Here is a 16,255-nt window from a genome sequence, read left to right on the forward strand (position 1 = left end):
GCAGGCGCAACCCCGCCCCTTAAAGGCGCAGGCCTTCTAGCCTACAAGCCCACGCCCCCTTGCATGACTGCGGCCCCACTCGGCCTCTAGGGGGCAGAGTCCAGCGAGCGGGCGATTTCCCGGGCCCGCCCCGCTGGGTTCTTGAAAGCTAAAGCGTGGCAGGGGCCGGGCCGGGGAAGCGGAGGAGGCGGGTCTCCATAGAAACCTCCACCTGTTTCCGGCCAGGCTGTGCGCGATTAGGGGCTGTTAACGGGGCCAATCTCAGCCAGCTCGCCTTTTCCCGGCGGCCTCTGCGGGAGTGGTGGGTGTTGTACACAATCATCATGGCGGCGGCCGGAGCCCCGGATGGTGAGTGTGGCGGGGGTGGCGGGCGCCCGGGTCGGGCCGAGGTGAAGCGGGCGGCCCTGGGGGATGCGGCCTGGCGCGGCGGGAGGAGCAGCCTGGCTCGGTAGCGGCGGTCCGGCGGCGCCCGGGCAGAATCCGGTCCCAGGCCCAGCCCGCGGCGAGCGCCCACCCCCTAACCCCCTTGCAGGCATGGAGGAAACTGGCATGGATACGGAGGCCGAGACCGTGGCGACCGAGGGGCCCGCGCGGCCCCTCAACTGCTTGGAGGCCGAAGCCGCGGCGGGGGCGACGGCCGAGGACTCCTGCGCCGCGCGAGGCAGTCTGCAGCCTGCCCCGGCCCAGCCCCCTGGGGACCTCGCGGCCCAGGCCTCGGTCAGCAACGGCGAGGACGCGGGCGGCGGCGCGGGCAGGGAGCTGGTGGACCTGAAGATCATCTGGAACAAGACTAAGCACGACGTGAAGTTTCCCCTGGATAGCACAGGCTCCGAGCTAAAACAGAAGATTCACTCGATTACAGGTAATCCCCGTGGCTCTGACAGCCTTTCCCACTTGACCTACCTAGTGTTGACGCTGTGCTAGGCACCGCGCTGGCCGCTTTCCTTGCATCAGCTTTCTCAATGCTCATAACAGTCCTCCCAAGTAAGTAGTAATGTGCCCATTATTCAGGTGGGGAAAATGAGACCCAAAGTCAGAGCTAGTCCGTGGCTGAGCTGGGATTCAAGCCCAGTTCTGACTCTTCGGCCCAAGTTTCTAACTCGTGCTTCTAACATCTCTAATAAAATCACCTAAGGCGCTTGTGAAATTTACAGCTCTTAGGCCCTTCCCCCTGGAGATTTTGATTCAGTGGGTCTGGAATGTGGCCAGGAATTATTTTTAGCAAATGTCTCAGGTACTTCTAATAAGGGAAGTTTAGGAAACAGTTTTTGGCTCTTATGCTGGCCCCTTCACAGATGCTCGTATTACTTAGTTTTTTCTTATTTACAGCAGTTTGCCATCTGAAATGATTTTCTTTTTACATTTTCTGCACGTACCCTGTAAGCTCCATAAAAACAGGAACCTTATTCGTTTCTATATTCCTGAGGTTTGTGGACTGTCACGTAATATTTGAGTCACAAGATGGTTGAGGAACAACTTGGAATGAATAATAGCTGATATTTATTGATCAGTTATTAAATACCAGGTGCTGCACTAAATGCTCCATGTTTATTATATCTCAGTCCTTAAAACAAGTTCATACAGAAGGAACTATTGTCATTACTCTTATGAAGTTTTGGAGGTTCAGAGAGGTTGTGAATTGCCTTAGTGCACAAAAGTAATTGGCGATAGAGCAGTATTCACTTTCGGGTCTGTTGTGCAAGAATGTTTTTTGTTTCTTCCTTTCACTGTCCTCTACCTTTTCCCAAGGTCTCCCGCCTGCCATGCAGAAAGTCATGTATAAGGGACTTGTCCCTGAGGATAAGACGTTGAGAGAAATAAAAGTCACCAGTGGAGCCAAGATCATGGTGGTTGGCTCCACGATAAATGATGTTTTAGCAGTAAACACACCCAAAGATGCTGCCCAGCAGGACGCAAAGGCCGAAGAGAACAAGAAGGAGCCTCTCTGCAGGCAGAAAGTGAGTCTGTCGTGTGATTGTTGGTCCTGGGAAGTGTGAGGCTTTGTCCTCTCAAGCCTAGGCTGGTTGTATCCTTTCTAGAATAAGCTCCTTTTTGGACAGGGCCCATGATGGAAATTTATGGCAGCAGTTGGGTGCGGCTGGCTGTTGAGTGGAGGTGACAACTACCTGAGATTTGCATCTTTGTCTCATCTGGCGGGTCAGTGTGTCTCAAGTCTATCTACTTTAGGATAAGGCCTTTGTAAAGGCAGGCTTTAGACCAGGTATTGAAATGAAGCAGATGTGGGTTTCTCTCCTATTTAGCGCCAGAGAAAAATGCCACTATTGGAATTAATCCTCCATTTTATACAAGTGCTTACATTTGTTTTTTGGCTTGTGGCTTCCCTCACGTCAACAAGCCCTTTTCTGGATAGGCGTGGAAATCAGTAGCTTTCAGAGGTTCCTCTAAAACTGACTGTTTCAGGAAGCCAAATGAAGCTGACTAGGAAGATAGCTATGCTGATTTTCTTTTTTTCCCTCTTCCTGGTCTGTGAAATGGGGGCCTGAATTTTTACGCACTTTGTTGCTCATTTTGGATGGAAGAGATCCAGCCTGTTTTGTGCTCATTGTAGCCATTCAGATTCTTTTTTGTAACTGGGAAAAGTAAGAGTGTTTCACTGTGGAAGGAACTGATGGCAAGAACCATCACTTGTGATCTTATCACCCAGCAAACCCCACTTGTAGTTATGGAGTCTCCTGGCCACTCTTAATGTGTTCCAGGAAAATAGATATTCTCAACTCAACCTGTATCCTGAGGAGAGTAAACCAACCTTGACCAACATCAATTTCAGTGACCTTAGGCACCAAGGCACATGGCCAACAGTGTGAGAAGGACACAATTTTGTGTTACAGGTCCGTAATCCCTTATATGTGCTTCCAGAACCCCAAAAGAGTCTGAAAACCCAAGTGCTTTTATAAATTTGGCAGCAAAACCTGATCAGAATTAGTGTGAATAGTCATGTTTTGCCCTAGAAATATTAACACATTTGGTAACAAGGTGCTACCCTAGACGCCACAAAGAATATTATGTAGTGTATTTTAAAACTGTATTACAAAAAAGATAAAAACTATTACGTTTATAAAATCCTTAAAAGTTTTAGGCTTTATAAAGTACAAAACATTTGTTCATAGGGTTTCAGATAAGGGGTTGTAAACCTATATTAACATCTAAAATGTGTTTATTTGGACACTTTTGCCTCTAAATATGGGATGATAATGTCTTGTAACTAAATGAGTGCATTTCCATTTTCATATCTTTCTCTGCCACAATGTGTGAAATTGTCAAATAGGAACATGTCAGACATGAATGAGCCTCCCCACTGGTTACACCCTTGGAGCATAACATGCCTCTTAAATCCAGGTTTTGAGTTACTACTGGTAGCTTAACAGGCTTTAGAAGTGTTCTCCACAGTGAAGGGAAAATTCTTCAAAAGTTACTTGTGAGGTACGAGTCCAGTTAGGCTTCTCGTCCGTGCAGCTTTGTTCCATTGATGCCGGTTATGAGGCGTAACGTGGCCTCCTGAGAGGGACCCGTTCTCCTGGCTTTTCATCAGCTCGCTCAAGAATCTAGGGCTCATATGTAGAGTGACCTTTTGCTAGTAGTCTGGCAGTGTTGAGTTTATTCCTCCCAGAGGGTTTCCACCGTGCCGGTGCAGGTTTAAGCTGGCTCTTGGCCACCTGGTGCTTAAATTCGATTAAATGTTTACCCTCTACCCACTTGTTACCCTATGGTTCTAGCTTGACCAGACAGCGACTGTACCTGTAAAGCCACAGATGGAGAGGAAACAAGACTCAGGCATTTGGGCCAGACAAAAACAGTTTTAGGGGGCCATGAGCCTAATTAGAACCCTTAATGAGCTGCTTCAAACTCCTGAGGTGGGAGTGGGGTTAGAGACTTCTTAATGTCAGGCTATAGAGTGATCAGCATTTCTCTTTGGAAATGTGGCTCCTGAGCTTTCTGTTTAGCTGGGGTTGAGGGTGGGGTTATGGGGAAGATTTCTGCAATGGACTGAGTCTCCATTTGTTGAAGAAGTGCCCGTTCTAGGCAGCTAAGCTGATTATCAGCATCCTTATAGGTTTCTTTGGGAGTTTAAGTTGACAGAAACGGCTGTCCTGTTTTGTACATGCCAGGAGAGCAAGCACCCTTGTGGCTGTCTTATCGTGATTATTAATTCTTTCAGTGGTGATTTCGGGGGAGGGGGAGAAGGAAGTAAAGTTTATTTGAATTAGCAATCTGGAAATCCTGATTGCTCTAGAGCTTTGATGTCTAATGTGGTAGCCACATGTGGCTGACTAAAATTCAGTAACATGAAGAATTCAGTTCCTTACTCATGCTAGCCACATTTCAAGTGCTTAATAGCCACAAGTGACTCATGGCTACTGTTTTGGACAGCATAGATATAGAATATTTCCATCACGGAAATTTCTGCTGGGCAGCACTGCTCTGTAGTGTCAAAGGACCCATATCTGTAGTCACAAAAAGCTTTTGAACCGAAACATTAAGGCTTTATTCATTCTCTTTTTCAAAGAGGTAATAATAGACTAAAATGCAGTCAGCTGTTTCATTTAATTATCTCTTCTGACTTATAGCAACACAGGAAAGTGTTGGATAAAGGAAAACCTGAAGATGTGATGCCGTCTGTTAAGGGTGCCCAGGTAAGCCAAACTCCTTTGTGAGCAATCTGAAAAGGAACCAGGCTCACCTTCTGACTTCCTGAGGTTCCTGCAATCAGGTCCTTGACTCTTGTCCCGTCTTCTTTTCCTGTCTCGCCTTGTTTCTGGTTCCTCCCTCTCTTACCATGCTCTTGTGTCTCCAGGAGCGCCTGCCAGCTGTACCCTTATCCGGCATGTACAATAAGTCCGGGGGAAAAGTGAGACTTACCTTTAAGCTAGAACAAGACCAGCTGTGGATCGGCACTAAAGGTACGGACTGCTCTCACCTCTTTCTGGCTCACTGCCTCTCGTACCCTGCAGGGCGTGGCCTTGGGTGCAATTCCGCTCCTCATTCTGAAATCCTTCTCCACTGTGCTTTGTGTGCTCCTGGCTTTCAATTTTGCTTTTTGATGCTCGCCTTCTATTTGGACCCTCTTCCCTCATTCTTTTTAGTCTGATCTCAGGGCCAATCCATCAAACATTGGTTCTTCAGTTGCAGCCAAAACCAGAGGTTCCAAATGTGTGGCCTGAGGGCCAGGTCTAGTCCACAGACAAGGGCTTTATGAGTTTACACACAATCTGTGAAAATCAGGAGGTTTCACTGGATCTGATTTTTTTTTTTCTTTTTCGTTTTGTGCTTCTCTTGAAAAGAAGCAAAAGATCTAGCCATTCTGGACCTGCATTTTCACATGGCAACGATCAGCCAGAGCCGAGCAGTGGCTTCAGGTGGTCCATGCTATAGTCCTCACTGTTTCATTTATCTTTTATTGTAGCCAGCTTTATTCATTTATGTCACCTGCCTGGCTCCTGTAGATCAGAGTTTGCCCCTGTACTAGGGACCTGTCCCCCCTTCCCTGCCTGGTTGCCCTCTGCTTCCCCCCACCTACCCTGCCTGTGCCTGTGAGTCAGGCTTGCTATTTGCTGGGAAGTGTCTCTGACTGTCCTCCCTCTCCCTTCCCCCAGATGGTTCAAAGTCTTGTCAGTTACATTCCAGAATTATCTGTGTCCCTTTCTTTGCCACTCTGTTGCTCCAGTTAACTCCTAGCGTCTCAAAACTTGGTCTGTTAAAGCAAATTAATCTATATCCCTGCCCCATCTGGGATCTCTTTTGTCCTGCCCATCCTCTGTACTGGTTTTTCCTCACTGGTTCCTGTGCTCAAAAACCTTGCGCTCTTTAAGGCCCAGTTCAAATGCCTAAACATAGTGTCCCGTATTCTCAACAATGGGGCCCAGTTTAAGTTTCTGACCTCGCTTCCTGCCCCACTTGCATTGTTGTGCCCTACGTACTTCAACTGCATCACTCCCTGAGCTTCCCACTGTGCTTTGCACAGCTCATGTCTTTGCTCATGCTGTGCCCTCACCCAGAATGCCTGCTTCCCATTCCTGTTGTTAACAAAGTCTTCCGAGGTCCTACCTAAATGTGCTCTCCTAATGAAGCCTTCCCTGATATCTCCCTCACCCTCCAGATGAATTGCTGCCCCTTCTGTTCATAGAGAGCCCCGTTATATCCTCAGAGCACTCATTACTCTCTGACTTGTCTGTCCCCCTGTTAGATTCCTGGAGGGAACCGAACATGCCTAATTCACCTGTTTCTGGCCAGCACTGTAGGTATTCAGTGTTCGAGGTAAATGGTAAAGAGAAGTATAGGGGATCTCATCGTCTGAGGTTACTTGGTTTCAGGGACAGGCCATTTAGTATGATTCTGCTTAAAATGGGACCAAAGTTTTATGGAAAATAATTGGAGTAAGGGTGATGGGGAGTGAGATTTTAATCATGTGAAATATGAAAATGTTTCTTGTTTTCGACCCTATCCTGATTCTTAAAATGAACAAAGACTGAAATGGCCAAAATGCTTGAGTTTTCTAACAAGTTTATGATATCTTGCTATAGTCTTCATTTCACTTTCGACTCTAACTGCATGGGCAAAAAGCAAGTTGTGCATAATATTTAAGGGCTTTCCCAGTATTCCCAGGGGCCTTTGAACCCTTTAGCAGGTCATTGTCTTCTGCAGAGCCTGTCACATCATCAGTTTTTTTTAATTGTGAGCTGCCCTGCCTCTGTCAGGTTGTCACTTATTCATGACCTTGCAGGTGATTTTGCTTAGTTCTCCACCATTGCATTGACTTGCTGAGGCCCTGCCTCTTCCTAGGCTTGCACTTTCACTCGGGCAGCCTAATGGGAGGCAGGGGCTAAGGATGCTGGCCCAGAGGGTGGGTGCAGGCAGGGGAGCTGGACGAGGACTAAGTGTGTAAGTGTTCGTTGGTTCCTCAGGGAGTGTTTTCAGGTTATGAAGTTGTATAGGAAACAACATCGTAACTGCAGGGGCTAAAGAGAACCTCCCACACGTGAGTTAGAGGTTTTATTTCAGCTTGTAGGAGCAGCTGCCTTTCTGCTTTGGCACAAAGGCAGAGCTCTGGAAGAGTCTTGATGTATCAGGGCTTCAGAGCTGTTGAGAGCCGCATTACTCACTAGCCTTGTTAAAGAGCCTGGCCGTGAACATTCATGTCTTCAAGGGTTGACCAAGGCGGGGCTTTCCATTCCCACCCAGACTGCTGTGTCAGTGTACCTCAGGCTTTCTTCTCACTTGGGAGCCCAGGAGTCCTGTCACCTGAGTGTCCTCAGCACTGTCCGAGGAGGACAGCTTGTTCTGGGAGTTGGCTGCCAGCCATTGGCTTCATCTTTCTGCTGACGTGACCATCCCAGCCGCTAGTTGGCCTCTTTCTCGATGGGGTGCTTTACCGAGTGGCACTCAAGGGCTCCTGCGGTAGCGTGTGTAGAAGGCAGTACTGACAGCCTCAGGCCCAGTGGAGGGAGAAGAATGAGCTCCAGGCAGGAACTGGGACCTGTGACCACGTGGAGCCGCCTCGGGGGAGCATGTGCCCTGCTTGTAGGGAACTCGAGTCTCTAATCTAGCTGATTGCTGTCACTCAGGAATGTGGGCCCAGGATTGTTGAATCCTCTGTGTTTTCAAGAGAAGCCAGAAGTCCATATTTTTGCGTGAAATCTCTGGACAATTCAAAATGGCTGGTGTTTAAAAAAGTTTCCATCTTAAAGATAAGTGCTGGTCAAGTCCTACCTGTGGGTCACTGTTTTAGAGCCACTGGAAGTCAAAATCTGAATGAACATCTTCAGGTCCCATCTCCTCACCCCCATTTTTCAGAGACCAAGGCCCACAGGATGGAAATAACATGTCTCAAGTCACCAACTAGACGACAAGTCAGGGCTCTAAGTTCCTGGTTTGTTTTGTCAACTTATCCATTTTCCAGATTTTGCTTTCTGCAAAGCCTGTAATGAGTTTTCCGGCTTTGGTTTCTCCGTGTGCTGAGAACTCCTCCCTTTCCCTGAGGTGTCTGCTGCTTCTGGGCGGTGGCTTTGTCGTGCAGGTGCCCCCGCCTCTCCTGCCACCAGCCCTGTCCTGCTGCACTCGGCTCACCTCCAGTCTCATCTCACTCCAGGCATCCCTCGCTGCCTCCTCTTTCTTACCTGCCATCCTTAAACTTGCTGCAAAATGTCTTCTGACCCCATGTGATAAGTGGCATTTAGAGTGTTAATCATAAGAGGTTATGAATGCTCTCAGAGAACTTCTTCAAGTGTGCGTGTTTGGAGGGGTGGGGGGCCAAGGGAGGGAATGGGGGGGGAGGGTGAGTGAGTAGGATCAAGGGATAGAAACTGGTCTTAAAGCCCCAAGCATCCCCCTTCCTGTACGAGTCACAGGGGCATGCAGTTGCCTCTTTATGGTCCCCTTGACTATCCCAGCTGCCAAAGACCTCAGCCAGGGCTGGGCTTGGCGATAAGGATGCAGAGGAATTTCTTGGGTGTTTATTAATCATCAGAGTAACACCAGGCAAGCTATACCTCTGCTCTCAGAAACCTTTAATATACCTCTGTCAAGTCCGGTTCCCCATTTGTTCCTAAGAAGTTCCCAACTCCCAAGCAGGGCTGGAGGTGCACTGACCAGAAGATCTCTCCTGTCGTCCCTAGAGGGTGGAGGTAGATTCCCCCGGCCACCAGCCCTGAGGAGGGACTGCTGAGTCACAGGAGTAGAGCAGGGGGGCCTTTAATAATCACTGTAATCCCTCTTAACTTAGAGCGGACTGAGAAATTGCCCATGGGTTCCATTAAAAATGTGGTCAGTGAACCTATCGAAGGACACGAAGACTACCACATGATGGTAAGTAGCCGGCGTGGCCTAGGCCTCACTAGTCTCCCGCTTCTGCTCCTCCAGCAGGGAGTGGACTTTCCACTGAGGAGAACACTCAGTGTTGAGAAGACGCGCAGGTTTAAGACCCTCATGTTGTCTTCCCGTTCTTAGAACTTAATCCGTGACCTGTTCCTCGTTCTGTTTATTTTGCAAACCGCACCCCGCCCCCAGCAGTTTAAAGGGGATACACTTTATCTCTTTTGCATCTCTCATATCTGTAATATTTTGTTTTTAGACCAGGAAAATAAATGTAAAGAGGAGGTTAATGGCTTGTGGGTCTTCATTTTAAGTTTTGTCTTGCGTATGAAACAAAACCTCCCACTCGCCTTGGCGTCTGTGAGGGCACCAGGCTGCCCCTCTCTGCAGTGCTGTTGCTTACCCCAGGGGGCAGCCATCGAGTGGCCGAGGACCCTGTGGGGAGGGGGGAGTCTGTGACCTGGTTAAGCATGGAGTTCTGCTCTAAAGAGAGCGGCTGCTCTTTCCCAGACAGCGTGTCTGGAGGCATTCTCCAAGTCTGCGGAGCAGAGCAAGAGTTCCGTGACGAGACTCCCTGAGCAGCTTAGGCAGACACCTTCTGTTTTCCCAGCACTGTTGAAGGGACTGCTTTAAAAATGGAGTTCAGCCACCTTGCTCCGAAGTTGCTGTGCCAGGGACCTGACCTGAGCAGTGATAGGGTGCGGGCGGCGCTGCCTCCCTTGCTCGGCCTAGGAGGTGACAGTGATGCAGCCACGTCGTCAGCCCAGCCCAGGGAGGAGCAGGGGCTAGCGGTCTGGCCTGCGGGTTGGCGTACAGAGTTCACGGCAGAGGGGGGTGTGGGGAGGTCCGGGAAGAGGGGATCTCGAGGCACAGCAGTTCTCTCTGGGCAGATGACAGGTCCCCTGGCTCTAGGAAGTCAGCCAGTCGTGTCCCCTCTGCTGGCCTGTCGGGCTCTGTCCGCTCAGGGGCTGCGTCAGGCCGTGGCTGGCAGTGCAGCCCCGGGTGCACAGCTCATGGGTGTGGTGCCTCCGGGCACTGGTGACGACAACACAGGGGCTCCTTTCAGGCCCTCAGGCGCCCCTTCCGCCACTAGTCTCTGTAATCTTTAAAGGATTGCAGGTGATTTGTTTTGCCTGCTCAGTGATTTTTTTCTGTTTTAAAAGTTGGATTTTAATATTTTCAGCTGGGCCCCTTCACTCCCTTTCGAAACATCTGTCTCACCAGTTTGACCCGGTAGGGTTTGCAGTCCCAGTTTTCAGACAGCCTGGGAAGAAGGATTTCAAACAAGTAGAGTGGACCATTTCGGACATCTTTTAAGGAGGTGGTGTGGACGGCTAATGCCTTTGTATTTAGTTAAAATGCTGATTTCTCTCTGGAGTCATTGCTGGCAGAGGTGGGTTCTAATCGCCCCCTTTCTTTTCTAAACACCGTTAAGTAGCACCTTGGCCTTTGTCTTAATGAAAGTGTTTATTTCCCTCTTTGCAGATGCCATTTCACTAGCTAGATTCACAGGTCACCTTAGAAAAGGGGGGAATGTCACCTTAGAGAAATGTTAAAAAGCACAGAAAAGGACCGAGAGTACTATAACAAACCCATATATCCATCACCAAGAAATGACTATTGTAAATATTTTGTAACTTGTTTTCAATCTTGCTTTAAATAAAAGAAAATATACCAACAGTGAATATGTCCCCATTGTCTTCCCCTCCCCCCATTGCCATTATCATGATTTATCATGTGGATCCTTCCCATCTCTCTGTGCGTTTATTTTCACGTATATCCATGACCAAGATACAGTATTGTTTTGTGTTTTTTCAGTTTTCATAAATGGTATCATGGTATGTATCGTTCTGCAACTTCCTTTTTTTTGGTTCGACATTACGATCTGTCTGTATTAACTCTAGATCCAGTTCATACCTTTTAAAAGTAAATCCAGTATTCATATGAGTAGGTCACTTTTAATTTTGCGTTCCCTTACTGATGGATATGTAGGTTGTTTCCAGGTTTTTATCATTTCTGACAGTGCTGCTTTGAACACTCATGTCTGTTTCCTCCTGCATGTGTGACAGTTTTCCTAGGGCAGTGGTTCTCAAACTGGTCTCTGGATCAGCAGTATTACATCACCTGGGAACTTGTTAGAAATGCAGATCCTCAGGCCCTGCCCCACCTCTCCGGGACCAGGAGCTTTAAGGGCTGGAGCCCACCAGTCTGTTCTAACAAGCCCCCAGCTGGCTCTGCTGCACGCACGAGTTCGGGAACCACCGCTTTAGGATCGGCTGTGCCTAACTCTCCCACCTTTTTATGTTTTATTTATCCATTTATTTTTGACAGGAGAATGCTCCCCATGTGCACAGTTTTTGTTTTTTTCCCCCCTTCCCTTTTTAATTAATTCACTTCTCAGCCCTCCCCGTGTTTGTTGTGCTGCCTGCTCAGTCTCCCGACCTCTGAAGTACCGCTTGGTTTTCCTTTTTCCCTTCCAGGCGTTTCAGTTGGGCCCCACGGAAGCCTCTTACTACTGGGTGTACTGGGTTCCAACTCAATATGTGGATGCAATCAAAGACACTGTGCTGGGGAAATGGCAGTATTTTTGAAAGCACTTTCACCTCTGGCCCAGGAGACTGACCCAAAGTGAAGGACATTGCTGGGAGAGGCCTGCAGCATCCCTGGATTTCAGAGTTCTGGAACTTTGTTCAAAAAAAATCTATATCCACTCTAAGGTGATGTGGTGACTGAAGCCAGAGGTGATGTACTTTCACCATTAGCTTAATTTTAACTTAAAATCACCGGTTCCCTTTCTTGCAGTCAGCTTCATACCATTTTTAAAAGTCAATATGGTGGAAATCAATAAATCTGAATTCTGAACATGTTGTGTGGAATACTCTTAAGTGTGTTTGAGAGTAGATCTACCAAATTTGTTTAGAAAGGAATGATCGAAAGCTTTCTGGTTTCTTTCTTTTTTTTTTTTTTTGTTTTTGTTTTAAGTGATTTCACCTGAACTATTTTCATGAATCTTTGGTTGCAAACATTTGGACTGCGTTGTGATGAGTTGGGGTGGGTTTTTCCCTCTCTTATATGAAATTGTATGCAGAATGTGGGGTTAGTAAGCCATATTTCTCTGTCCATTGATTCAGAATGAATTCTTTCCCTTTTTATTTTCCCACTTCCTAGATTGGAATTTATGTTTTAAAAACCCAAAGATGTCAGTTGCTCCTTTTGTACCTCATTGCCACCTCCTTTCCTGGCTTCCCTCTCGCCACGCTGCTGCTCGTGAACACGAGGCGGGAGAGGAAGAGCTGTGGGTCTGGTCGGGGTCGCTCACACTGGCCGTGGTGATTGTTGAGCAACAGAGTGTGTCGCGGTGACTCCTGTCTGAACGTCTTGCCCTTTGGGCCCCGATCTCTGGGGAGATCCACTGCCGCTTTGACGGTTGTCTGCAGCCCTCACTGGTTCGGCTTTGAGGCCCGGCCTGGCACAGGTGTGCCTGGGTAGGCCGACAAAGACCTCTTTGAGAGGAGCCAGGTGGAAGCCAGCTCTACAGCCCTACAGCCACAGACCCAGATCGTTCTTTCCTTAGAAGTTTCGAGAAATTCTTCAGCAGTCCGATGATTCTTTCAAGTACGCGTCTCCATTGGGCCCTTCTGCTCATGCATTATGTTCAAGTGTCCTTCATCCCAGGTTCAGAGATGCTGCCTTTCTCAAGAAGAAGACATCTGACCTAGTGGGTTGGCCGATGTATTTAAACATCGAAAATGGGATAAGTGGCTTTCGTGATTAGCTCTCCCTCTTCTGGGTTTAGCCCTTGTGTTCTTTGTCCACGTGAAGTTCTGTTGTCTCCCGATGGCTTGGTTGACTCTGGAATGAGGGACGGTCTCTTGGTGAATGATACCCTTCGTGCTGTTCGCTGTTGCTCTGCTGCTGTCTTTGCAATTCTCCTCTCACTGGTGCAGGCCCTCATAGTAAGGTTTGGCGAGAGATGTTCCAAACTTCACATTCTGGATTCTAGACTGTTAACCCCTCATTCTGTGAAATGTATTAGCATGTGTTCGCCTAAGATGACTGTTCCTTGTGAGCCAGTTTATGGTGATATTCTGCGCCCTTCCCTTCTAAGCTGTAGTTCAGGAATCCAGCCCATCCAGACAGACTCTTGCTTTTCGTGGTGTAGTCAATGCCAAGTTATGCATCTGGGCAGGAAAATCTACTCTTGCTTTTTTGGGGGGCATAAGTATGTACGGGAAGTGTAGTGTTCGGGAAACTGCCTGTTTTTCGTCCTTGAAAAAGGAGCAGTGACTGTAGCTTTTCTGTCCTCGTTGGCCCGCAGCTCCTGGAGAAAAGAGTGCTTCTTTGCTACTTGTTGAAGCCTCCCTCTGCAGTTGACAGGCCTACAGAGGAAACGGTCACGTAGCAGGAAGAGCGTCACCTCTGTTTGAATACTGCCCTTTCTGTCGGCCGGCGTCCCTGTCCCGGGGGCTTGTCCTGACGGTGCCACACGCCTGCTTTTGGTCTCTTGCAGCACGCGTCTCCGTCCCCAGACTGGCCGCGTGGGGCTGCTCTCTGAGGCCCTTCCTGCCAGGTCTCCTCACTTGCCCCACTCGTGCAGCTGCCCGTGCCACCTGCCGCCCCTCCCTCCCGGCGACAGCGTGTGTCCCGTCCGTCTCCCTGCTCCCCGAGGGCCAAACCGCCTCTCGCTCAGGCTGGTGTCATCTCAAGACAGGACCAAAGCCTGTGTGAGCCTTTTTATTTTAAGTAAAATGGTGCTTTTTTCCTTACTTGGAGATATATAAATAATGTAAATGACATCTTTTTGTATGGACCTGTCTGAGTGTTGCTTTACAGAGCTCACTAAATCTGCTGGAACCATCTTGGGCTCTGGCTCCCGACTCCGTGGAGACCTTGCTGGAAGCCCCGGAGAGCCGAGGGGGCGGCACCAGGAGCCGCTGGGAGGAGTGTTGGGTGTAGAGCCATGCCTGGGTCCCAGCAGTATTCACTAGCTTGTCACTCGGCCCCGTGAGTGGTTGCTTCATCATCATCTTACGGTCCAGAACGTACTGACTAAACCTGTGTTAGCAAACTGAGACTCTTTGCCCTTCGGTAGCCTCACGGTGTTCATTTTTCCCTCAGGATGCTTTCTGGGCAGAGCCCTGGCTGTGGTCTCCCCGCTGCGGCCCGGGGCGTGCGTGCAGGGCGGCGTGGCCGGGGCTGCTGCTTTCTCTCAGGAGGTCGTGCCGGCAGTCCCCCTGCAGGGCTCGCTCGCGCGCAGGCAACCTGCCTTTCCTTCCCTCCCTGCGGCGACTTGGCAGGATAGTGACCAGCTGGTCCCTGCGGCGGCCTGGCCCCTCCGCTCTGTTCCAGTCAGTCTGGTCAGAAAATGTAGAAAGACAGTCCCGACACCTGCTGGAACTCTTTGGTATTAAGTATTTTAATCGATGACAGGCCTTTTGCAAGTAGCATTAACTCTTTTTAAATGAAGTCGAACTGAACTAAGGATGCACTTTCTCCAGAGTTGCTGCTTTAGATTACAAGGGGCAAGGAGACTCACTTTGCCACGTCTCTGAAAAGTTGCCGTATTTCAGCCGGAAGGGGCTGCCTTTCTTCTTACTTCACTCTAACCACGTGCCTGGAGGAGTGGTCCCAGGCTCCCGCACTTGGCCCGCCCTCTTTGCCGGGGGCAGGGAAGGGCGTGGGATGGACCCCCGGGTGCCAAGGGCCACGCAAGGGCGGCTTGCTTTCCACCGCATCCTCTGAGGGACGCCTCTTTCTCTCCTTGCCTCTGCTCATGCCTGTTGTCTTGGGAAAGGATGGTCCCTTTGTCTTAAGGCTTTGTGAAAGAGTCATCTCCAGTGAAGACTGGCCCCTGTTTCCTTCTTAGAGGGGCCTGGTGGCCTTTCTGAGGTTATAGGCGGTCAGGAGCCCTCCAAAGCGCACGACGTCTGGCAAATTTACCTGCCAGGCTGGGTGGTTCTACTGCTTTCTGAATTTCTAAAAATCTCTTTCTTTCTTAACCAGTTCTGCAGAATTATTTGACAATATACATAAGTACCATGTTTTCCTTGTGGTGTACGCTCTGTTCTGGTTTTTGTTTTTAATCAAATGCCTGTTTGGGAGGAGATGAACGTATTTAGTCTATTAGATTTGCGCTGCTGGATTTTTTTTTTAAGTGTAACCTTGACTAGCTGTCTTATTGTTTATCCTGTAAGATTAGTCTATCAATTAAAGTTTGATAATTAATTGCGTCTCCTTTTCCTTCCAATTCTTCGCGCGCCTAATCTGTACTGGGGATTGACCAACATTTGGAACTGGGCCCAGAGCCATTTTTGGCCAGCTGTGGTGTACCATGTTACCATCTTACTTATTTGGCGTATAAGTATATCCAAATTTGTTCCTGCTGAAAATAGTTGATAAAGGGGTTTGATTTGTTTTACGCTGTGTTAGTCACACTACCACCTCGGCAGTCAGCCACGTCCCTGTTAGGGCCGTTCTCCTTGGCCCGGCCCCCAGGTGTTGGAGGGGAAGCTGCCTCCCAGCCCTTACGCCTCCCGCCTAGCACCTCGTGTGACTTCACTCTTCGAGGACGTGTTTGGTGAAACACTGAGACGGAGCTGCAGCTCTAGCCTCAAGCTACAAAGACCCAGGAGGAGGGAGGGAAATCTGTTACCAAAAATGGGACAAAAGCAGAATCCTTGGCACAAAGAGTGACTATAGTTTGTCAGAACTGGTTTTGACCCAGCACCACTCCCACTGGAACCCTCTCTTCTCTTCCCCCTGCGTTGTAAATGTTCCTGAAGGTTCTGGTCTCACTGCCCCTTCCTGGCTCTTTTCCACTTTTCCAATACCTCATAATCCTGAAACAACACTGTTAGATTCTTAAGCCTCTAACTGTTATATGGGAGGGAGGGACGGGTGGGGCTGTGCTATATGCTGTTCGTTGCCTGACGCCCACCTAGAGAATCTTCGGTCTGCCCAGAGCGTACTTCTGGATTCTATCCCAATTCTGCACCATTATTGCAGGCACCTTAAAACGAATAGGATGATTGACCCTCCTAAGACGGAGAATGAGATAAACTCCAGTCTGAATTTCTTACCATATTTGGGGGGGTAGATATCTTGGCATTTTCTCAACTGTGGGTAGCTAACAGAACACTTCTACAACAGGATCCCACAGAACAGACTGTCATTAGGGCAGGAGGCAAGGACTTCTTCCTGCTTTTGCCCGAGCGGTCTGTCTAGCCCATGCCGGCTGTAGGAAGTTGATGTGCTTTCCACCCTGGAGGCCTGTGCCAACACCACCCGGCTGCTTCCAGCTGGGATTAACCTCTGGCCTTTCCAGTTCATCAAGGCTGTTTTTGTTCTGAAGCCTTGTTAGCCTATCTTATTCTACTGATAGAACCTTTCCTACTCTTCACCGCATTTTATAACTCCTAGCTTTCAAGTT

General features: G+C 48.9%; 1 protein-coding gene across 1 annotated transcript; it reads left to right on the forward strand.

Annotated features, from left to right (window-relative positions):
• Positions 1–127: 127 nt before the first annotated feature.
• On the forward strand, positions 128–15,051 carry UBFD1 (ubiquitin family domain containing 1). The gene is made up of 7 exons (XM_061208816.1): positions 128–348; positions 533–862; positions 1,750–1,958; positions 4,587–4,652; positions 4,814–4,919; positions 8,738–8,820; positions 11,307–15,051. Exons 1-7 carry the CDS (start codon positions 324–326, stop codon positions 11,415–11,417), a joined length of 930 nt encoding a protein of 309 aa, XP_061064799.1. The 5' UTR covers positions 128–323; the 3' UTR covers positions 11,418–15,051.
• The last annotated feature ends 1,204 nt before the right edge of the window (positions 15,052–16,255 follow it).

The sequence above is a fragment of the Eubalaena glacialis genome, chromosome 13 (assembly GCF_028564815.1).
Source record: "Eubalaena glacialis isolate mEubGla1 chromosome 13, mEubGla1.1.hap2.+ XY, whole genome shotgun sequence".
Taxonomy (NCBI): domain Eukaryota; kingdom Metazoa; phylum Chordata; class Mammalia; order Artiodactyla; family Balaenidae; genus Eubalaena; species Eubalaena glacialis.